This window comes from Penicillium angulare (genome assembly GCF_028827245.1).
Source record: "Penicillium angulare strain IBT 27051 chromosome Unknown utg000003l_segment0_segment0, whole genome shotgun sequence".
Lineage (NCBI taxonomy): Eukaryota > Fungi > Ascomycota > Eurotiomycetes > Eurotiales > Aspergillaceae > Penicillium > Penicillium angulare.
In genome coordinates, this window is record NW_026623162.1 from 440,394 (window position 1) to 462,387 (window position 21,994).

The 21,994-nt window shown below is 46.3% G+C and overlaps 8 protein-coding genes across 8 annotated transcripts; 6 read left to right on the plus strand and 2 right to left on the minus strand.

The window, feature by feature from the left end:
• Positions 1-399: 399 nt before the first annotated feature.
• N7478_002395 (hydrogen/calcium exchanger domain-containing protein) lies at positions 400-2,328 on the minus strand (the record flags this gene model as incomplete). Its single annotated transcript, XM_056918609.1, has 5 exons — positions 400-498; positions 559-846; positions 925-1,235; positions 1,290-2,210; positions 2,325-2,328. The coding sequence occupies 5 exons, from the start codon at positions 2,326-2,328 to the stop codon at positions 400-402; spliced, it is 1,623 nt and encodes a 540-aa protein (XP_056781767.1).
• A 3,127-nt stretch (positions 2,329-5,455) lies between these two features.
• On the plus strand, positions 5,456-6,869 carry N7478_002396 (uncharacterized protein; the record flags this gene model as incomplete). Its single annotated transcript, XM_056918610.1, has 3 exons — positions 5,456-5,934; positions 5,988-6,246; positions 6,297-6,869. 3 exons carry the CDS (start codon positions 5,456-5,458, stop codon positions 6,867-6,869), a joined length of 1,311 nt encoding a protein of 436 aa, XP_056781768.1.
• A 404-nt stretch (positions 6,870-7,273) lies between these two features.
• N7478_002397 (uncharacterized protein) lies at positions 7,274-7,645 on the plus strand (the record flags this gene model as incomplete). The annotated part of the gene is made up of 1 exon (XM_056918611.1): positions 7,274-7,645. One exon carries the CDS (start codon positions 7,274-7,276, stop codon positions 7,643-7,645), a length of 372 nt encoding a protein of 123 aa, XP_056781769.1.
• A 2,934-nt stretch (positions 7,646-10,579) lies between these two features.
• N7478_002398 (glycoside hydrolase family 72 protein) lies at positions 10,580-12,199 on the plus strand (the record flags this gene model as incomplete). Its single annotated transcript, XM_056918612.1, has 1 exon — positions 10,580-12,199. One exon carries the CDS (start codon positions 10,580-10,582, stop codon positions 12,197-12,199), a length of 1,620 nt encoding a protein of 539 aa, XP_056781770.1.
• A 922-nt stretch (positions 12,200-13,121) lies between these two features.
• On the plus strand, positions 13,122-13,721 carry N7478_002399 (uncharacterized protein; the record flags this gene model as incomplete). Its single annotated transcript, XM_056918613.1, is given in 4 exon segments — positions 13,122-13,175; positions 13,326-13,480; positions 13,496-13,524; positions 13,582-13,721. The coding sequence occupies 4 exon segments, from the start codon at positions 13,122-13,124 to the stop codon at positions 13,719-13,721; spliced, it is 378 nt and encodes a 125-aa protein (XP_056781771.1).
• Positions 13,722-14,021: 300 nt separating this feature from the next.
• N7478_002400 (uncharacterized protein) lies at positions 14,022-16,375 on the plus strand (the record flags this gene model as incomplete). The annotated part of the gene is made up of 4 exons (XM_056918614.1): positions 14,022-14,181; positions 14,256-14,406; positions 14,461-15,513; positions 15,676-16,375. 4 exons carry the CDS (start codon positions 14,022-14,024, stop codon positions 16,373-16,375), a joined length of 2,064 nt encoding a protein of 687 aa, XP_056781772.1.
• Positions 16,376-17,697: 1,322 nt separating this feature from the next.
• N7478_002401 (tryptophan synthase) lies at positions 17,698-19,923 on the plus strand (the record flags this gene model as incomplete). The annotated part of the gene is made up of 3 exons (XM_056918615.1): positions 17,698-17,833; positions 17,894-18,197; positions 18,267-19,923. 3 exons carry the CDS (start codon positions 17,698-17,700, stop codon positions 19,921-19,923), a joined length of 2,097 nt encoding a protein of 698 aa, XP_056781773.1.
• A 308-nt stretch (positions 19,924-20,231) lies between these two features.
• On the minus strand, positions 20,232-21,991 carry N7478_002402 (Major facilitator superfamily domain general substrate transporter; the record flags this gene model as incomplete). Its single annotated transcript, XM_056918616.1, has 4 exons — positions 20,232-20,954; positions 21,016-21,558; positions 21,647-21,793; positions 21,866-21,991. 4 exons carry the CDS (start codon positions 21,989-21,991, stop codon positions 20,232-20,234), a joined length of 1,539 nt encoding a protein of 512 aa, XP_056781774.1.
• Between the last annotated feature and the right edge of the window lie 3 nt (positions 21,992-21,994).

Below are 21,994 nucleotides of genomic sequence, written 5' to 3' on the forward strand. Positions count from 1 at the left end.
TTTCGGATGTGGGCATGCGGAGTGTACTGCGTCAACTTTCTCCATTTCACGCTATTCCTTAAATAAATCAGTGTTGCTCTATAAGATTAGCTTCTCGTGGTCATTTGATACGAAGACAAAATAAAATTAAACGTCAAGACCTAGCCTACTATTCATAATCTCAACTCAAAGCAAATTACTTCTAGATTTAATGCACCCAGAATTACACCTGAGATGAAGCTCCACTTAATGGTAAAGACCCAATAATATGCATTAAAAACTGCATTATATTTTCGTAGTAGAGAAAGGAAGGAGTATCAAGATCTATAATTAAGAAATAATACATAAAGAATGGAAGAAATCAAACCCAAAAACCACCCCGCACATCATGCCCGTCATACTGCTGGCTCGCAGAGCCGATCAGAAGAACCAGGCAGCAAGGGCGATAATAAGATACATCATCATAAGCAGGACACCCTCCAACCAGTGGGATTTTCCATCACCGATGAGATAGTTCACCTGCAAGAAAAGGATATTAGAAAAGTTTGTTATAGTTGTCAGTTTCGAGTAAACACATACCAGAAGGACAGACACGAAGAGCAAGATGACTTGGAATCCATCGAAGTTAAGAGTCATGTTCTCAAGACCCATGATCCATCCAATAACAATGATAAGGGGCAGGACGAGCAGCGCAATTTGCATGCTAGATCCAACAGCCACACCGATGGCAAGATCCATTTTATCCTTGCATGCAACAGTAACAGCAGTAGCGTGTTCCGCGGCGTTACCAACAATAGGCAGGAGAATCAGACCAACGAAGGTTTCGCTGATATTACCAGTAGCAGTGAGGGCACTAATGGAGTCGACCTATTGAAGCAAAATAAGTTAGCTTATATTCATCCATAGTGGTCGAACTGACCGTTTAGTTTTTGGAATGGTACTCACCATGAATTCCGCACACACGGCAACGAGAGTAGTGGCGATAGCAAGCGTAAGGAAAGCGACCCAGAGCATGAGCTGAGGCTCTTCGGGCTCGTCATCTGGATTTTGCATTTCAATTTGCTCTGTCTGTCCACCACCCATTGTACCAGCTGACATTCTGCCGATTTGAGCGATGTTGCGGGTCGTGTCTCCCTGTGTAATATGCTGGCGCCGTTTTTCAACTTTAGGACTGGGGCGGTTGTACATCTCGGCGTGGGACTTGAGTTGGAAGAAGAGGTAGCAAGCGTAGACGATCAGGAGGAGAATACTGGTGCCTATGATTTGTTAGTATATTTTTGATAAACAAAAGAGAGAGAGATTTGACATACCTCTTGAGATAGGCGCAGTCTTGTCCTTGTTTCCGTCAGACCAGTTGTGGAAGGCAGTAGGAATGATCAGACTGCTAACAGCCAGGGCCAGCAGACTGGCCGCTGTCTGTGCAACGGTGACGTTGAAATGTTGTTCCACACGGTTGATACCACCGAAGAAGAAACACATTCCCATAACAAGAAGCAGGTTGGACAGCATACTTCCAATGAGAGAAGTCTGGACAATAACAATCTCCTTCTTGACCAGGGCAATGATACCAACAATCAATTCCACCGCATTACCAAACGAAGCGTTCAAAAGACCACCAATTGTTTCTCCAGTTCGCAGAGCTATCTCCTCGGTTGCAAAACTTAGCATAGCAGCCAAGGGAATAATAGCAATGAAGTTAACCACGAAGATAGCAATTGGATTAGCATCGACAGCATGCAACGCAATTCCAGCCGGCGCAGCAAGTATGAGTACGTTAATCCAAGAATTCAAGATAGTAGCTCTCAACTGCGACGCGACTGTGAAGTTCGGCCCATCGGAATCCTTCACGTCCTCCTCGAGGCCTTCTCCATTTTGCGCAGAGTCATGGCGCCCAAATTTGCCCAAAATACCCTTTCGCTGTCTGGTTTTGCCAGTTTCCAGATCAGGCTCAAAGTCCAGACCCCGATCTGTGGATACATTAATCGGGTGTTGGCTGGCGTCTGATGGCTCTAAGCCATTAGCATCGCCACTCGCCGCTGTGTATTGATCACTGTTGCCTGTTCCAGGAGGGAACGTGCTAGCATGACTAATGCCATTTTCTCCCCGGGTTTCCAGTGGGTAAGACTGGGCGCGCTGAGGGCGTCTCCGGAACTTCTTGAATGGATTCTTGGAGGGCTGCTCGCCATCCTCGTCGTACCATGCCAAGTTGCGGGCCTGGCGTCGATAGATATCTAGGGGGTACTATATTAGCACTTTGTTTTCTTGCAGGATGGCTCAACACTGTTGTGTTTATGGCTGGGCTCCAGCCTAAATTTATATGAGCCAGAATGCATTCCATGACTTACGCATTATTAAAGTGCAATATATGAGTTGTGTTGAAATATGAGGTTCTGCCGGCGATGTGTCAATAATAAGTATGCCTTGTCTCGCTCTCTTTTGTGTTGACGCCAGAAATAGACACTGCCAGCCAGTACTTGGGTGCTGAAGGGTGAGATTCAGGGCTTAAGAAGGGGCAATATCAAAAAAGACGACTGCCTAACAGTTGGGCTGTGCTCGCTTCACCGACGGTATTTTCTGGCGCAAGCGCGCGCAATCTCAGTCGACTTACGTGTGAAGAGAGGTTTCAAAGAGGGAAAACGATACGGTCGTGAATGGATGTGGAGTTGTAGTTTTTGCTAATACGATGACAACGTGGCTGAGCCTCAAACTTAGCAGCCACAGGATGATATTAAGGCGAAAACTAAGCTGATCGCAGCAATCTGTTTCTCAAAAGTCGGGTTCCCCGAGAGAAAAGAAGAAGAAAAGAATAATAAGAAAGGGCGAGGCTAGCGGCCAGCAAGGGAGGGAGAATGGATTTTCAAACAAAGAACGACATTCACACAATTCGACGAAAAGTGCAAGGATAAAGGAGAAAGAAAAAATAAAAAATCGATAATTCCAGGGGCCGCCCGCAAGAGAGATGTCGGAAATTGGAACTAAACTTTTGACCAGCGTGCATTGGTGTCTGGGATTTTCAGTGTTGTGTGGCTGTGCCCAGGGGGCGATCGTGACGGAGTGGAGATGAAGCTTGGCGCTGTCTTCGCTTCAAATTACTGACGCGGATCGATTTGTTTCAAGAATCAACAGATTCACATGTTAGAAATTGGAATTGACCCCCAGTCTGACAATATCATCTCGTCATTATAACAAGCCCCAAAAATTAAATGGTCCAATGCATCCTAGATTGGGCCGCCAACGGTGTCGGAGTGAGTTGGCAAGTCCGCGGGGGGCCACGACAACCCCCGAAGCCTAAAACCAAGGAATTGAGAAAGGCTTCACGAGAACGAAGCTTTTTCTCGGGATCTTGGCACCTCACTCGTCACAGACAGTTCCCTCTCAAACCGGCCGATCGCTTCTGTCCAGATGCTATTCATACTGAGGTCACACTGCATGATTGACCTCCAGGATTCTCATTGACACCTGTGGCACACCGGAACTGGGCCACGCCACATCCCGATCGCTGATTGGATCAATCGTGGCGTGCAGGAGGGCTATTCATTTGTGGGGTCCGCTTTGTGATGGGTCCGAGCGGACAACTGAGCAATCAACACGCGTCATTCCGCATAGATTATGTATGGAGTAAAGTAATCGCTAGAGCAGCAGCGCAAACGCCACGACCCCTTACTGCATAACCGTGGAATCAAGAAGAGAAACGAAACAAGCCACACGCGTCTGCAATGTGTCACGTGAAAGAAACCAGTGATAGCTGAAGTTCCAGACTTGTTTGCCCAAGTGTTTCCATTGGAATGCGCAGCCCTGGAAGGGCAAGGGGTGTTGGTGGCTCTTATATTTTGTGCCAATATTACCCGGGTTTCTTGGTGTCAAAATGTCAGATCGGGCCAATATTGAGGCTGCGAATGGGGAACGAATATTGTACGTCGGTGGCTTGTGTACACGGGGAATCATCCGAAGGCTGCACGGGCGGGTAATGCCGGACGGACAGTCCTAGCTCACAATCAGCTCTTCATTGTTAGCCACAAGCCCTGGAGTAACCACCGGGGTCCAGAATCTGAAAGGCGCCAAAGTTCACTCGGGCAGTGACTTGGGCCTTTTTCATAGACATTTCATGGGCCATTTGTCGTCAGACACCCAGCAAGTGCCCGGGTGGCTTGTGTTGGGCAGCGCCCATCACGAGTTAGTAAAATAGATTTGGTAGGCAGGTGGTAAAATGTTTCCAGATTGCTCAATTCCTCGAATTTGGACGCAAAACGTAAAATGGCAGTGTTTTTCAAGGCTGGGGGGAAGATGAAATAGTTCAGCCCTACGATGTGGGTGGGAGAAAAGGAGACGGTCGCAAGATGGGGCTATTTATTTTGGGCGAATCCTGGCAACTCCAGCACTCTGATTTGCCTGTTTTGCGAGTTTCGCGCCATTTAATTTTGCTGCCTGCGCTTACTTTATGCCATGTGGAGCGCTTTCCCAGCGACAGACGCACTGCTTGCGCGTTTCTTGTAGGATTGACTTCATTATTGCATTTTCTAGATAAATACTACTGATCGGTCTCTAGATGTTCATCTGAGTTACTAAACTTCAAATGCTCTATAAGCCGGTAACATATTGGACTTTATCTTTTCAATTTCACTAGCAGTCAAAGTAGTATTGAAATGGTTGAGTAGTTCGAGCTCCCAGCAGAGATTTCTAGCTTTAAGTTCAAGCCGTACATTCTCTTTTTTTCGACTATGCTCATACTAATACATTGAAAGGCAGTGGACTTTTTATTATTATACCAAATTCAGCCTTGTACATCAAACGCATCATAGACTCTACAATATACTGATCGCAAGCTTCTAATGCTGCTCTAATACTATGTAGTAGTAAAACCTGGGCTTATTAAAATATATTTTTCGATATACCAATTGTAACCTTTTGATTGAACTCATCACCAGTTCTTCAACATGTAGCCGCGGGTTTGTGATTCTAACGCATCATGGATTACTTCAAATGCCGATCGTAGACTTTCAAGATTGTACTACTAACACATGAGATAGTTCTTCGATATACCAATTATAATCGTTTATCCATAAACCGTCGTGAACTCTTCCATATACGGTCGCAATACTGTACTACCGACATATCCTGTGATTATTACCCCTTGCGTTTCAATCTCTTAATCTGGAAATGCTGTGACATGTTATTGCTAGTTACAGTCATTGTGCAGGATAATTCCTCCAGTACCCGCCAATAGGTATAGTCTTGGCTTCCCATTACGATATACAAATTCCGGTTTCGTTATCACCTGCAGGAGAACAGAGCGGAGCACTAGTCTTTATGCATGAGTCTTGAAGAATCTCAAAATTTGGTAGAATCGGGATACTGCCTTCGCAAAATGCTCAGTGAAAGAGAGTAGGATGTTCTTTTTTGTTCTACTTAAAATGATAAGTTTCCATTCTCAAATTGCGCAATTTGTCAAATAATCTCTCCAATAAAGTTCTTCATCATGCATTCAGTTATAGAATTTCTGTCTCTATACTTTGATACACTGATTTCAACTATCAGATCATGGATAGAATATGTGAGCCCTCGGACTCCGTACTTGAGCCTCATCAAAAACCTCAATACCCAACACGCGAGTGTTCATAAACTACAATATATGATCCACGAAGATGGAGCAGGATCATGGCCGCCACAGGCATCGTATCGAGATTCTTGGCCACCGGAACTTCAACCGTACCATGATACCTTCGTTAAGCTAGCTCCTTTAGTCCCGGTTTTGGATCCTTCAATGGAGCCAGATATCAATGCGGCAAGAAGAGATGAGTATCGCCAAAGAGTACAAAAGCTCCTGGAACAAAGCATAGATGTTGCGGAAGTGACATCTTTACTTTCGGCGGCCGTGGGCAAGGAATCCTCTGTCATGACGAACGAAGCATTCAATGGCTTCTATGCATGCATAAGTGCCTTGAGACATGCTTACAGGTATCTGGGCCTATGGCTTTTGATCATTCCATGTGCAGCTCTAACAGTCTTAGATGGGGCACTGTGCCAGTTGTTAAAATAGTGCAGGAGGAAAAGATCGTCAAATTCCCTACCGAGATTGATGTTCCTTGGGATTTTATCTGTCAGAGATATGGAATAGAATCAGGAGGAGGCAACACGATGTCTAATTTTCACTGCAACTTTGACAAGAAGAATGGAAGAGTTATCTATGCGATTAATGGTAGCTTGCCTGAGCCTATACCCTCTGCCGAGTACAATTTGATATACGCATTCACCGAGCCAGAGAGAAAGGTAAGAAATGACACTTCGCTCCTATACGTGACAACTCTAACATTAAATAGGCACTTCCCACGTACTATCACATAGTTCAGTCGATAATTTGTTACGAAGAAAATCGCATTAATGAATGCATCCAGCATATGGATAAGATCATACCCCATCTTAAATCCGCCTTCAAGATTTACTATGAGTATATCGTTGATTCAAAGATCCCCTACAGCGTCTTCACAGCCTACATACAAGGGTTTCACGGCTGGGCAGCAGGAGAGATAATCAACGGGGAGTATGTTGAGTATGACGGTACTTCCGGTGCTAATTTGGTCATGTTCGTCATGCTTGACTACTACCTTGAACTTAAGCCATTTCTGAAAGAAGACGACTTTCCTAAATACTTTTCATCTGCTCAGAGGTCATTCCTTGCCTCTATCAAAGCGAACTCTTTCAGAACAACGTCGACAAAAGCTGGACATCTCGATGTTATGAAGCAATTCGAGACCTTAGCAAAGCAATTGCGGGTATGTTTTTCGATTCACATTGAGATATCTTTTCTGACTTTCCTCACTTGCAGACTTTCCGCAGTGCACATAGAAAGCGTACTAGGAAATATATCAGTGTCGAGCGACCTGAAAGAGTAATAATGACTGCTGGCTCTTCGGTGATGGAATCTTCACAGAAAATGACGACTCATGATCTTGTCGAGGAAGTGGACGCTGGTTTGGCTGAGAAGATGATCAATACTGGCTAGATGATCTGAGCCATCTGGAACCAGTAACATATTAGAGAAATTGCTAGTTCTGATATAGACTAGAAATTCATATCTCGGATGTTGGCATAAATCATGATCTTCAACATGTCTTAACCATGGAAGGTTGGCGAGGGGCACCATCCAAAGTTTTGACCTACATACCCATAATGATTCGCGCTTATTGGTAGAATCCTAAATACTCACGCTAACCCAATATCTACCGATGCTGCGCATGAACCAAATACCGAACTTCGAAGGCTGTACTAGTCTAGTTCAACGTCTCCCTATATAATTATGAGTTGCAAGCTAGAAAAGCGTTTCAACCAAAAGGAGTGGGTTGAGCTGAAAAGAGGCGGCTTTAATGCTTTGAACAAGAGTTACTCGTTCGTGTGGAATGGGAATATGTATGTCATTACGCGGATGAAGGGATCAGAAGTTGTTGGGGGATCGAGACTTTTGAGGCATTATAAGGTTGTTGAGAAGGATGGGGGCGAGGTTGTTGCTACTTATGTTTCTGGGAAGGCTGGTGGAGCGAGGAAGGGGACTATTACGGTGCAGAGGGGGTTGGATGCGAATTTGAGACTTGTTGTTGTTACTGCGCTTGCGGAGTGGAGGGAGATGGCTAGGAGACAGCAGCGGATTGCTGGTGGTGTTGTTGTTGCTTAGTGGGGATACTTGGAGTAGAAGGACCTTTGTGTTCGGACTTTTGGAGTTATGTGATTTTCTGTTGATAAGGCCTAGGGTCTTGAGGTCCTTATATTCAAAATTTGGTGGCTTTTTGTGACACATAACAGACGTGTTTGCGGGTGTATGCATAAATATGGATTCTTGTTTAGACTGGGAGGGCGAGATGAGATGAAAAGACGTATCACATCATTTGAAGGGTTGAAATAGAATAATTCCTAGATATGACAGGTCTGGTCCACGAAAAGAAAATAATCTTGAACTTCTCATCTTATTTAGTTGCCTGGTTAGATTTGAAAGGAATATTGAGGACTGTAGTTGATCGAGCGCGTCGCTGGCAGAGCTGCTGATGGCCCAAACAAAGCCCAGTGCTATGTACTGTGTGGCAATCCAAGCGCCAGAAGGACAAATGGCGCACGGAACACTTCGTATCAAAGGAAAGTCACGCCCTGGAGAGTCGATACGGGGTACGAGGCACCCCATAAGATATTGAAGTTTGTTCCTGAAGCTCCACGGTCTCGTAGATCGCGAGCTCGCAATAACGGAGATAAATAGACAAAAGGTTGCAAGATTGCAGATCCGAGAAGATCTTTATTTTCGCTTCGATACTAAAGAAACGACGTCTATTCCATAGGCTGCGAAAATTCAAGTATAATCAGTGCGACCAATCGTCCAAGGACCCCTCTGCATATGACCGACCCTTGGAGTTAATCGAAACGAATCATCCAGCCCTATGCCCACTGTGGCAACGTGCAAGGTCGAGCAGTCTCAAATCAGAGCTTGACAGGGGACGACGCGTGGATCAAATCTCACATTTTTGTGTTTTCACAGGAACGCGAGGGGATCATCACTATGATGTAGTTGATATGCGCGCGACCCACAGTGATAGTCAGGGGTAGGGGATAAGAGACGGAAAAGGCTTTTCAAAGGCTTCCTACGGGGTAATATATTTACAGGCAAAGACTTCGAGCCATATCTTTTCTAAGTGACGCCATCGGCGATTTAATCATTGGAAAGTCTCCTGTGTTTTCTCCCGTCCGAGTCTGACAGGCCGTGCCTTTGATATGGGACGGGCGAGGGTAGCCCCACCCAAACCGACCGCACATTTTTATTCCGTGGATTGTAACTGGCTGAGAATTGTTTGAGGATTTCAATTTTGATTGCAGGACAAAAGTAAGCGAGAATTAAGATAGCATTTGCTGTATGTGTACTTCGTGTTGATGAAATCGAGCCAAAATACAGATACATACACTGTGCAGATGATGGATTGACATGCGATAAACGTTTCTGCCTGGTACTTCTGGTGATTTGGTGTGAAGGTTCAAGTTCTGGAATGCTGTACGCTAACACGCGGGAGAAGGTTGAAATCCCCGTAGTCTCCATAGTCTCCATAATTATGCAACCCAAGAGTTAGTCGAGAGAGGGCTGTGAGTCTGGGCATGATCTGGGCATGGAAAGTAGATGGCAGGCATATATGGATGTATCCTGGATAGATACATCGACCAGCACATTCTTTTTAAAGAGCCAACAACCGGTTTTCAACGGTCGGAGGTGCAAGGTTTAAAGTTGCGGAATCTCCAAGGTGGTTGACAGTTGGATCAAAGACACGTTCCCAAGCCATAAACAATGCTCCGACAACAGTTCCATGGCAGGTAGCATTCCATTGAACATCATCACCACGCCGATCGCCCTAGCGAAGGACAAGCTTTTTTGTGTTGCAAGTAGCACGTCCAAAGGGGATGGATAGGGGGAGGTCTAGATGCAAAAGCTGTATATGAACCGTGTGCATGCGCCTTTTCTGCTGGAACCAAGTGTAAGATACCAATGGTACATTGTCAGCACTATTATTCGAGGTAGCTATATCCGAGACAGTGCGTTAATTTCGTTTTTCCCATTTTTTCTATGTATATTTATTTACCAGAGCCAAGAGTTGTCCGTTGTAATCAAGAGTGGGGCCTAGACCCTTCAGCCACTCAGGGTCCATGAATCCACCTGAGACCGCGGGCCCCCAAGAAAATGGACCCTCTAGGACCCTGAGACGGTCCAGTCAGGGTCCTAAATCAGGGACGGGTGGGGCTATGGGTAGCCTAGCGACTTACTAGCGAATACAAAGTGGAGGAAGTGTTGTCTCAGGGGCGCTAGAATGACGCAGGGTCATTGGCGCAGGGACCGGTGGCGGGATCTCAGGGTCCACTGGGGACCGAAACAATCATGAAATCGACTTCGGTGGAGGGGGGAAATGGCACCCTCGGGGCCAATGATGGGTGTTGTTGTGATAGATACAAGGTCTTCCGTTCTCGATACGGAGGAAATCAGTCTCAAAATCATCCTTTGCGAGGCTGGAGCCATGCCAATCACCTTCTTATGACAGTCAATTGAGCTCCATTGATGTGCGGATGGGACCAGACACAGCCCACTTGATGATGCGTCGTCACAGTCTCTGCTTTCCCACATGTGTTTAGGTATCAGAAGGGGTAGAAGTGACTTGGTCTTATTATGGGGTTAAGTAGGGGAACAACATGTACCCATGGACCCTGAGGGTACTCACCCCAGGAAGCTAGAATCCCACCCTGAAATCCCCTTTTTCCCTCTTTTATGATATTTTTAATTATTTAATTATTATTATTTAATTTGAAATTTAATTTTGATTATTTGTATCGTACATTATGGAGTAAACTGTGTTCCACTTTCCCTTAGGCCCAATCATCTCAACCCCCCTGTCTATCCTTAGTCTTCCGGTTGCTTCTTCTTTTCAACTTCTCCCTTTCCTCTCTTTCTCTCCTTCAATCACTTTTCTCTTTTTTGTTCTATCCTCAAACCAACCCCATCATACCACAACCCTCCAGAACGGCTTAATTGCCCTTCCTGTCCTTCGTTTATTGGGTTTCTATTATATTCTCTCACAATTCGCTCACGATGAAGTTCTCCATCGCTGCTGGCCTGTCTCTCTTGGGAGCGGCCATTGCTGCTGATCTGCCCTCCATTGAGATCAAGGGCAAGCACTTCTTCTACCCCAACGGTACTGAGTTCTTCATCCGTGGTGTTGCTTACCAGGCCGACTACAACGCTCGCAACGGCGGTAGCGTCAAGAACGCCTACACCGACCCTCTGTCCAACCCCGACACTTGCAAGCGTGATATCCCCTACCTGCAGAAGCTGCGCACCAACGTCGTTCGTACTTACGCCGTCAACCCCAATGAGTCCCACGCCGAGTGTATGAACGCGCTTGCCGATGCTGGTATCTACGTCATCAGCGATCTTTCCTCTCCCGCGGAGTCCATTGTCCAGGCCGACCCCACGTGGAACGCTGATATCTTCGAGCGTTACGCCGGAGTCATTGATGCTTTCCAGAGCTACTCCAACGTTATCGGTTTCTTCGCCGGTAACGAGGTTGTCAACAACGCTAGCAACACTAATGCCATGCCCTTCGTGAAGGCCGCTGTCCGTGATATGAAGGCCTACATCAAGGCCCAGGGCTACCGTGATTCCATTGCCATTGGTTACGCCACTGATGACGATGCCAGTGTCCGTGAGAACATCGCTAACTACCTGATCTGTGACGACGCTTCCGAGGCTATTGACTTCTTCGGTTACAACATCTACGAGTGGTGCGGTGACTCCAGCTTCGCTGACTCTGGATACAAGGACCGCACTGAGGAGTTCGCTGACTACCCCGTCCCTGCTTTCTTCTCTGAGTACGGCTGTGTCCAGGGCACTAAGCCCCGTCCCTTCACCGATGTTCCCGTTCTTTTCGGACCCCAGATGGAGGACGTCTGGAGCGGTGGTATTGTCTACATGTACTTCGAGACCGACAACCACTACGGTCTGGTTTCCGTCGACGGTGACTCCACCTCTGTCTCCACCAAGCAGGACTTCGACAACCTCTCCTCCCAGATGAAGAAGGCCACCCCCACTGGTGTCTCCATGAAGGACTACACTGTCTCCACTACCGTTGGCCGTAGCTGCCCTGCCACCACCTCCGACTGGCACGCCGCCACTGCTCTCCCCCCTGCCATCAACAACGACCTTTGCTCGTGCATGTACGACTCCCTGTCCTGTGTGCCTGTCAGCGACATCAGCGAGAAGCAATCCCAGAACGCCTACGACTACATTGGTGGAAAGGACAAGAGCGCCTTCGACGGTGTCAGCGGTAACGGTAAGACCGGTGTCTATGGTGCTTACAGCGGCTGTAGCGCCAACCAGCGTCTTGCCTGGGCCATGGACCAGTTCTACTCCAAGAGCGGCGCTAGTGCCTCCGCCTGTGACTTCAGCGGTGCCGGTACCACAAAGAAGGCCTCCACCGCCAGCTCCTGCAAGTCCCAGCTCACTGCCGCTGGTACTGCTGGTACTGGTACTGTCGATGCCACTCTCCAGGCTTCCGGTACTGGTGCCTCTGGCTCCGGCGGCTCCGGCTCCACCTCCAGCGCTGCTGGTGTTGCCCTCTCCGCTCCCCAGGCTGTCAACGTTGGTCTCCTGCAGACCAGCCTCTACGGTCTGGTTGCTCTGGCCACCGGTGTTTTCATGATTGCGCTGTAAATCAGCTATTAAGAATTTTTTTTAGAAATTCCTTCTTTGTATTTGCGATTTTCATTTGAATGTTTGGTGCCCATGTATTACACCGCTATGTGATGCAAATAGCACAAAATGGCGCCTTTTCTTGTAACCGTCAGTTGTTCGGTAAACTGTCCATATCTAATCTCTTTTATTCTGGCCCTATATCAAGCTGGTGTTTGTCATCTTAGCCTAAATGTCTTGTCTCTTGATACTTTCTTCCAACTTGTAGTTATTCATGAAACCTAAAGTATTAGATCAACGTATGTATGTCTTGACCTTGCAAGGTTATGATAATGTCGATTTAGTACTGGATGGCCAGTCTCTAAGCTGGCCGTCAATTTAAGATCCATTGACAGGATCTCGCCTTAAGCTTTAGTTAGCTCACTTCCAAATTTCAAGGCCGTGAGAGCATCTCCATAAAATGATACAAAGTACAGTCGATTTCGAAAACATTTCCCCTGTGGGAGCACACGCTTTGTCTCTCAGCCCATACCCGAGTATGCGCTAATCTGTATTTCGTTTACACTAGGACGACCGCTACTTTGGCAGCATCACGTCTTGAGCCATATTGGATTTCAAGTCTACTATAAAATACCGTGAATCTGTACAGAATGTTCTAGGTAGGGCTTCCAAGAGGGGAGGGGTTGTTGCCCTGGCGATCTGGCTTGGTCCATTCTGGCCTTACTTCTTCTCTTTCATACATAGCCTTTGTCTTTATAACATCTTCCATAACACAAAAACTAAACTACTGCTGTAGAGGACTAATCAAGGTAGGCTGTGCCGGCATACAAGCATGTTGATATTCCAAAGGAATGATCAAAGAACAACGCATGTTGATATTCGAACGGACAAATGAATTACCGAGGGTTCCAGCCCCGGACCCCTCACGTGAAGCGCATGAACAATGGTTGATATAAAATGTAATGAATGCTTGGAAGTAGTAGTCTTCCAAGGATTAGTCTGTATAACTTCACGAAAGAACTCTATCTAATATCACCACTCTTTATCTGCCTGACCCTTTGACGTCAACCTTAACAGTATCCTAGAGATATATAAAGACATTCTTAATAAAATCCAAGAAGAGCTATATATAGAGAAGTTGTAAAAGCTAGAGAAAGAGAAGCGTAAAGAGTATAATATTACTAGGCCTAGAATACTATATCTACCTATTAATATTAATATTCTCCTATCTTACCCTCCTAGGGTTAACACAACAGCTCCAAAGCCGACTATTGGCTTAGCTCAGTCGAAGGATATAGGCCCGTGAAAAATTTCCAGGTTCAGAGATGTTGTTGTTAAAGAATATAGTAAGTGGCTTATATTAAATATTTCTAATAAAACCCTCAAAGCTGTTTTTTAACAAGTATCCGACGTAATGCTATTAAATGGCTTCAATCTTGAGCACATCTACAGTATAAGGATCAAAATCCAGAGTTCTTCGTTAGCAAGAGGATCAAACCCGGAATTACCCGAAGTTCTATATAAAACATCCGTGACTGGATAGAAAACGTAAAGAAGGCGATACCCGTTCTTGAAGTGGTATAGAAAATGTGTTGGCGTTGAGTGCAGTTTTTTGGTGTTGTTTTAGTTTGACTTGGATATATTTATTAAAATAGAGAATAGAGCAGGACATTGCTCCTATGATAATTTCAGTGTACACTATTCTTTGGTATTCGAATTGGCGTTCGGATATCGTAATATTTGGCATATCTGCGGAGAAGAGAGGAAATTACCAGGCTAGCAAGGCATAGAGGACGTTGGACAAATGATAGGAGTGAGTGCTTAGCAGCTTTCAAGTCACCTGATGGTGGAGCTGAGATTACTTGGGGGAAGTTCAGTACCCATTTTGACCAAGAACCCAAACACAGTGCACGGCGGGTTAACGATGACCTCTCCATCTTTTGAAAATGCAAATTCGGAATTCCAGGTGGGGATAAATCAAGGGTCGATATACCTTTCCCAAGGTAAGTTTCCAAGGGCATGCAAAACAGGTTCCGGCGAATCTTAAAGTTGACTAACAGTGGCTTCGCCTTCCTAGAGCGATCGGAACCCCGCTTCGAGCCTCTGTCAACTGTACCATTCCAGCGCGACCCAGACTTCGTTTGTCGTGATGGACCCCTCAACCAAATTCACCAAAGAGCCTCTCTCCCGGGGGCCAGAATAGTCCTCGTCGGTCTTGGTGGCGTTGGGTTCGGGGCACACACGGTCTCAAGGATGCCTTATTAATGCTGACAATGGAGTAGGAAAACACAGCTTGCCATCGAATACTGCCACTGGGTGCGACAAAGATCTCCGGAGACGTGGGTTTTCTGGATTCATGCGAGTAACGCGGCCCGCTGCGAGAAAAGCCTCCGGGACCTTGCCGATCGAGTTGAGATTCCTGAGCGAGATGACCGCAACGCGAATATATTCCAACTAGTCGGGAAATGGCTACAAGACAAGAGGATTGGAAAATGGATTCTCGTCCTAGATAATGTCGATGATGACGAGCTCATTCGCAAACCTTTAGCAACCGGTACGGAGAGCCAATCAAGCAGCCCGATCAATGCATCGACGCAGCCGCCGCTATGGTACCTCCTCGAAAGCTCAAATGGCTCCATTATTATCATTAGTCGGAGTAAAGGAGTAGCGTTGAACATCGCTAGTCCTAAGAATCTCATCGAAGTACAACCAATGGAAAAGTCTGAAGCGATGGACCTGTTACAGAAAAAAGCAGATATACCTGCAGAGAGTGAAGACATAGCGCCCCTGGTGGAGGCCCTTGAATTCATGCCACTTGCGATCGTACAGGCTGCCGCCTATATCACGCACCGTTCACCTCGATGTTCAGTATCTCAATACCTTGAGAAAATCCAGAAGAGTGATAGGGAAGCAGCACAGCTGCTTAATTACGCGGCAGGCGTTCTTCACCGAGACTGGGAAGCCAAGAACTCTATTCTGGTCACTTGGCAAATCTCCTTTGACTATATCCATGGTCTAAGACCGTCTGCGACAGGCCTTCTTTCTCTTATGAGCTTTTTTGATCGTCAAGGAATTCCTGAGAGCATTCTCCGAGTCCGGCAAAGCCAGGAAACTCACAGAGATATATCCCCTGGAGAAAATGAAGATAGTTCCGGTGAAGAGGGCGAAGGCAGCTTGTCTGGCTCTGACACTGATCAGTGTTTTGAAGACGATATTAGCACACTTACCGACTTTGCATTAATTTCAATCGGCGAGCAAAGCACGGTATTCATAATGCATCGACTAGTGCAATTGACCGTGCGCACTTGGATGAAAACTAATGGCCAGCTTGAACAGTGGAAGAAAATATTCATCAGTAATCTATATTGGATGTTTCCAACCGGGCAATACGAAAACTGGGAAAGGTGCCGATCGCTCTTTCCACATGTTTGATCGGCTCTTTCCAACCGTCCCGAATCACGAGATTCTCTGGAACAATGGGCAACGCTCCTTTATAGGGGCGTTTGGTATGCGCAAGAAATTGGGAATATAACGGACGCGACAGAAATGGCACTGAAGTCAAGAAAGCAGAGATTGAAATTTTTTGGCGCAGAAAATGAAAAAACCCTTCAGAGTACTGCAATATTAGCGGCAGCATACAGTGACGAGGGCCTGTGGAAGGACGCTGAGCAGCTCGAAATGCTGGTGATGGAAACTCGCAAGACCAAGCTCGGCGAGGACCATCCCGACACACTAACGAGTATAGCCAACCTGGCGTTAACGTATAGCGCTCAGGGCCGGTGGGAGGAGGCCGAGCAGCTCCAGGTGCAGGATATGGAGACGAGCAAGACCAAGCTCGGCGCAGACCATCCCGACACGCTGACGAGCATGGCCAACCTGGCGTTAACGTATATGGAACAGGGCCGGGTAGAGGACGCTGAGCAGCTCCATATGCAAGTGATAGAGACTCGCAAGACAAAGATTGGAGAGGACCATCCCGACACACTATGCAGTATGGCCAGTCTTGCTTTCACCTGCAAATCTACAGGTCGAAAAGCCGATGCTATGAATTTGCTGAGGATCTGCGTAGCTAAGCAGCAACTATTCATAGGTCCTGCTCATCCTGACACTGTGCTCAATTCCAACACTTTGCTGGAATGGGAAACTGAGGAGCTTGGTACCGATTCGCATTTCATGAAAAGTACCTCGGTTTATTGATGTCATAGCCAATGGCTTTTGCAGTGGGCGCGTTGTGTACAGTCAACATGCAAGTCAAGTTTGAACATAATTCTAACATATAAACGGACTATACGTTACATTATCAATCATCTACAACCTCAACACCCAGACCTACATGCCTAAAATGGCCCTAAGCACTTTCTTCTCTTACCCCAACCTAATTAATACACCATTCAAAAAAAAGGCCGTATCCTTAAGCGGGATCTTCTACGTAGTAGCTCCAATTACGTCTTATAAAGCTTTTTAGCTCCGCAAAAAACTCTTCAATTAGATTCAAATCCGGTAAGTACAAAAGCAAATAAACCAATTTACTCCTACGTCGGCACACATCTACGAAAGCCGCTCCAAATAGTAGAAAGATATATTATCTATAACTGAAATAGACTTCAGCTCCGGCCGTCTACCACAATATTAAAAAAAAATTCATCGATAAAGTCTTTAAGTATAGAGGCATCCGTTAAGCTACGAAAAGTACAAAAAAAAATTACTATACTGTCTTAAGTATATACAGATAGAATTTGATACCACTCATTACAATAGAACTATGTATAACACTTATTTAAGTACTACATCTAGTAGTAACCAGCCTTTCCGTCAAAACCCAACCCGCTTATCACATCTAGATTCATTAACATAAATAAGGTAGTACGACTCAAAGTCAGAGAGATTATAAAATATAACTCTCGCAAGTCAGTATTCTACTCTTTAGCCTTCTATTAAATAGTCTTTCTGGACCAGCCTTTAGACACAGGGGCCCTCCTAATACTGGAGGCTATTGCAAACATCTGGAATTTATCCTATAGAAAGAGAGCCATCTCGTCGATGTACAAGCCTAGCTTTTCGAGCAGATGATCGCACAGCGCTTCTAGCATCGTAGATGTTAAGCTTCGTCTCCGACTGTATATATTAATATTGAAAACTCGTTACTCCAAAGCTCATATATGAGTCAAATCCAATCTCTAAGTCAAAGTCGGCAAGTGCACTATCCGCTGTCGGCTCCGACCCGACAGCGGCCCCACAAAGCATTAGCGATGTCAACGCTTAATATTGCTTTCTGAGTCTAGTACCTAAGACCCCATTGTCTCCATTCTGTATTCCAGATTCCAGATTCTAGATTCCACATAAGTGCAAGCAACCTCTGACTCACATCTTTGAAGGATTGAATCCAGAAAGAATATTTAAGACAACATGTATCTCATCTTACATCTTCATTCGATCACAGCCCACGAGTATTCCAATTGCTCGACTTCACCTTTACCAGACCTAGAAGCCTGGGCTAGCAACTTGAAACACATTTCAAAATGGAGGCAATCAAACAAGTCTTCGCGACCTGCAAAGCAGACAATCGCGCCGCGCTGGTTACATACTTAACAGCCGGATACCCCGATATCAATGAGACAGTTGAGATAATGCTCTCAATGCAATCTGGAGGCGCAGGTATGTTAACAAAGAATACCGAGACCTTTCAATGGACTCAAATAAGTTAACTTTATACAGATGTTATCGAGCTCGGTATCCCATTCACAGATCCTCTGACGGATGGAACAACAATTCAGAACTCAAACGCCGTGGCACTTCAAAATGGTGTCCGGATCCCAAATATGCTCTCCATGGTCCGCCAAGCAAGACAGAAGGGACTATCCGCTCCGGTACTACTAATGGGATACTACAATCCTGTACTTGCGTATGGAGAGGAGAAAATAATTCGGGATTGTCGCGATGCAGGCGTGAATGGATTTATCATCGTTGATTTACCGCCAGAGGAGGCAGTGCGGTTCAGAGATTTGTGTAAACGGGATGGGTGAGTTGACTACTATTACTTTAACTTTCTATCCAAAAATGGCTAAGTAATGGCTAACAATATAAAAAGGCTTTCCTACGTTCCTCTCGTCGCACCCGCAACTCCAGACTCAAGGATGAAAATGCTCTGTGGAATTGCGGACTCATTCATATACGTCGCCTCTCGGATGGGAGTAACCGGTGCCACCGAAGCGCTGGATGAAGGGCTAGAAACACTTCTTAAGCGCGTCCACCTCTACACAGGGGATGGTGTTCCAGCCGCAGTTGGTTTCGGGATCAACACAAGGGAGCACTTTGTGAAAGTCGCACGTATCGCGGAGGGGGTGGTAATTGGCAGCAAAATCATCACTGTGCTACGAGATGCACAGCCTGAAAAAAGAGCCGAGGCGGTCCAAGAATACTGCATGCATGTTAGTGGACGAACAGAGCCCAGAGTTATCTCAAATGAACCTGCAAAATCGCCATCGCCATCACCATCCAAGGACCAAAATGAGCAAAGCGCACCAATTCAAATCACCCAATCAATTTTGAGCAACGCAGACAAACATATGCGCTTCGGCCAATTCGGCGGCCAATACGTTCCGGAAGCTTTGATGGAATGTCTTACAGAGCTAGAGGAAGGGTTTCAAAAAGCAAAAGTCGACCCAGCCTTTTGGGCTGAGATTCGCTCTTTCGACGCATACACGAATAGACCCTCGAATCTCCATCTCGCTCCGCGTTTAACAGCCCATGCAGCTGGTGCGCGTATCTGGTTAAAGCGCGAAGATTTGAACCATACAGGAAGTCACAAGATCAATAATGCACTGGGACAAATTGTCCTAGCGCGTCGACTGGGAAAGACGGCTATCATTGCTGAAACAGGTGCGGGACAACATGGCGTAGCGACAGCAACGTTGTGTGCGCATTTCGGACTCAAATGTACGATTTTCATGGGTTCTGAAGATGTCCAGCGACAGGCGCTGAATGTGTTTAGGATTAAATTGCTTGGCGCAACTGTCATTCCTGTTCCTGGGGCGAAGGGAGAAAAAGGCACCCTTCGGGATGCGGTCAATGCTGCGTTTAGAACGTGGGTAACTGAGCTTAAAACGACGCATTTTGTTATCGGCTCTGCATTTGGACCATACCCATACCCTGGGATTGTGCGAACACTTCAATCTGTCATTGGAACTGAGACCCGTGAACAGTTTCAAGCTGAGAAAGGGAAACTGCCTGATGCCGTTGTTGCATGTGTGGGTGGAGGATCTAATGCTTCGGGAATGTTTCATCCGTTCTTGGAGGATGAGAGTGTTGCATTAGTTGGAGTTGAGGCGGGAGGTAATGGGGAAGAGATTGGACAGCATTCTGCGACATTGGGACGTGGAAGTGTTGGTGTTTTGCATGGGGTGAGGACTTACGTGCTTCAGGATGAGGATGGTCAGATTTCTGATACGCATTCTATTTCTGCGGGATTGGATTATCCCGGTGTTGGGCCGGAGTTGTCTGCTTGGAAGGAGTCTGGACGGGCTAGTTTCATTGCTGCTACGGATGAGGATGCGTTGGATGCTTTCCGGTTGTTGAGTCAGACTGAGGGTATTATTCCGGCGTTGGAGAGTGCGCATGCTGTTGCTGGGGCTGTTAGGGTTGCGAGGGAGCTTGGTCCGGATAAAGACGTTGTTATTTGTCTTTCTGGGAGGGGAGATAAAGATGTCCAGACTGTGGCTGCTTTGATGGGAGAGACTTTGGTCTGAGAGAGCTCTAGGGGTGACCTATTTGATGGTTTCAAAATTCGATATGTATACTCAAGTGCTGTTCTTAGCCTATTTAGATTTGATATTTCAAATTCAACTCAAATGTTCATATTCAGCCTTGGAACAATCCAGAACCTTGAAAGGTGTATCTTGATATAAGAAGAAATTATGTAAAATTAATTATCCAACCTGGTGTTCAGGGCCAGGTACAATGTGTACTAGTAGTTATCTATATGTGCCCATTTATCATGATGTAGGGACCCCACCATCCATGAAGGTAAAAGCGTCTCGGAGTCTAGCCCGGACTTCTAGCCCATTAATTTTTTGCCCTCTTCGCTAGACGCAAGATGGAAGAATTGAATCTTCCGAATAGCATGTCCCTTCCACATGAGGAGCATGACAAAAAAGAACGAAAAGACAGCAAAGAAAGCCATCATTCCATATACCCATCCAACATCCACAGCTGCAACCCACGGGTTGATATAGAAAGTGATAGTCAACCCATAGACAATGCGATAGGCGCCAATCACAATGCCCGCCTCAGCAGGATAATTCGTAAAGGACTCAACGACATAGTTAACGGTAACAGGCACACTGGCCAATGAGCCGATAGTTACAATAAACACTGCAAGAGCTAGGACCATGTAATGGAGATGATACTGGAGTGCTGCACCAAAGATTCCAAGACCAATTGGGTTCAAAATCAGACTCGGTATCCACAGGACATGAAGTCTGTATTCGGGCTTCCAGACTCCATTGTTGTAGCGACGGGCCAGCGCAAGAGGGAGTCGGTCATTGAGCCAGTGTCCGTAGAATTGGACGACAATGATACCAATCCAATGGCAAAAAGTGAAAGCGGCGTTTTGTTTCAATGAGAAACCGTAACCACCGGCTGAAACGGGCTTTTGAAGCCAGACGGGCGTGAGAGCGTTGACACCGACATAGAAGCCAAAGGAGATAAGCGTGAATACTCCCATGATGATTGTTACCGGGCAAATTCCAATCAGAAAGGGAGTGACGGCAATTTTAGCCTATGAAATATTAGTTTAGCTCCCTTGATTAATTTATTTCAAAGATGACAGGGATATGTACCGTTTCTTTCCATGTCGTTGGGAGTACAACGTGATGTCCAAAGAAGAAAGTAGCGAAGCGATTAGCAACAAGACTTTGCGGAATATCGGGATTGCGATCGAAATTTTCGCGGTCAAATCCTGTTTCTTCAAGGAAGCAAAAGCAGCAAATGAGTGTGAATCCAAGTAAACCGACGGTCCACCAGAACTCCACCGGGAAAAACACGTCGGCGGAGATAAAACCGGAGAAGGTCGGACCAGCAATGGTACCAAATAGGAATGCCATGTGCAGAAAGGTAAATGCCCGACCACGCTGGTGTAGGTAGAATAGATCGGTGACGATGCGCGGGCCAAGAACCGTAGGTACTGCGCCGAAAAATCCGGAGAAAAGGCGAGACATGATAAATGGGATGTAGTCGTTGGAGTGGGTCATGACGGCTCCCCAGACCTGACAGATGAGTGTACATAGTATACACCAGAAGATAACGGAGCTCCGGCCAAGGAGGTGAGATATAGGTGCGAAGAAGAACGGGCCCGCTGCCATGCCCGCCAGGGCAGCGGAATTCTGTAGCAAGTTAGACGTATTCGTATAGTCGTATAGAGGTAGAGGTATAGATGCAACTGTAAAACAAGTGAAGAGATCAAGTTCGTACCGCATATGCTTCTTGTATCTTATTCTTGCCATACAGCTTCTCCTGATCCGCAAGGTTCAGTTGTCCCGACAGAGGCGCAACCGCGCCAGAGAAAGACGCGAGACATAGTACAGCTGCGATGAGATACTTCCGCCTCAGAGACCAGTTCTGTTTTAAGGTTACGGTTAGTGCCTAATACCCCCGGCAAATTCGACAGGATGATGCATTATCACGACATACCAGGGGGTCGCGGGGGTGGGTACTAGGCTGAGGAATAAGAACGAGGTGCTCTTCGTGGCTTGGCCCATCGACCGCAGAGTCAGCTTTAGGCTTGCTCTCGATATCCTGTGGACTTTTGACGTCCATTTT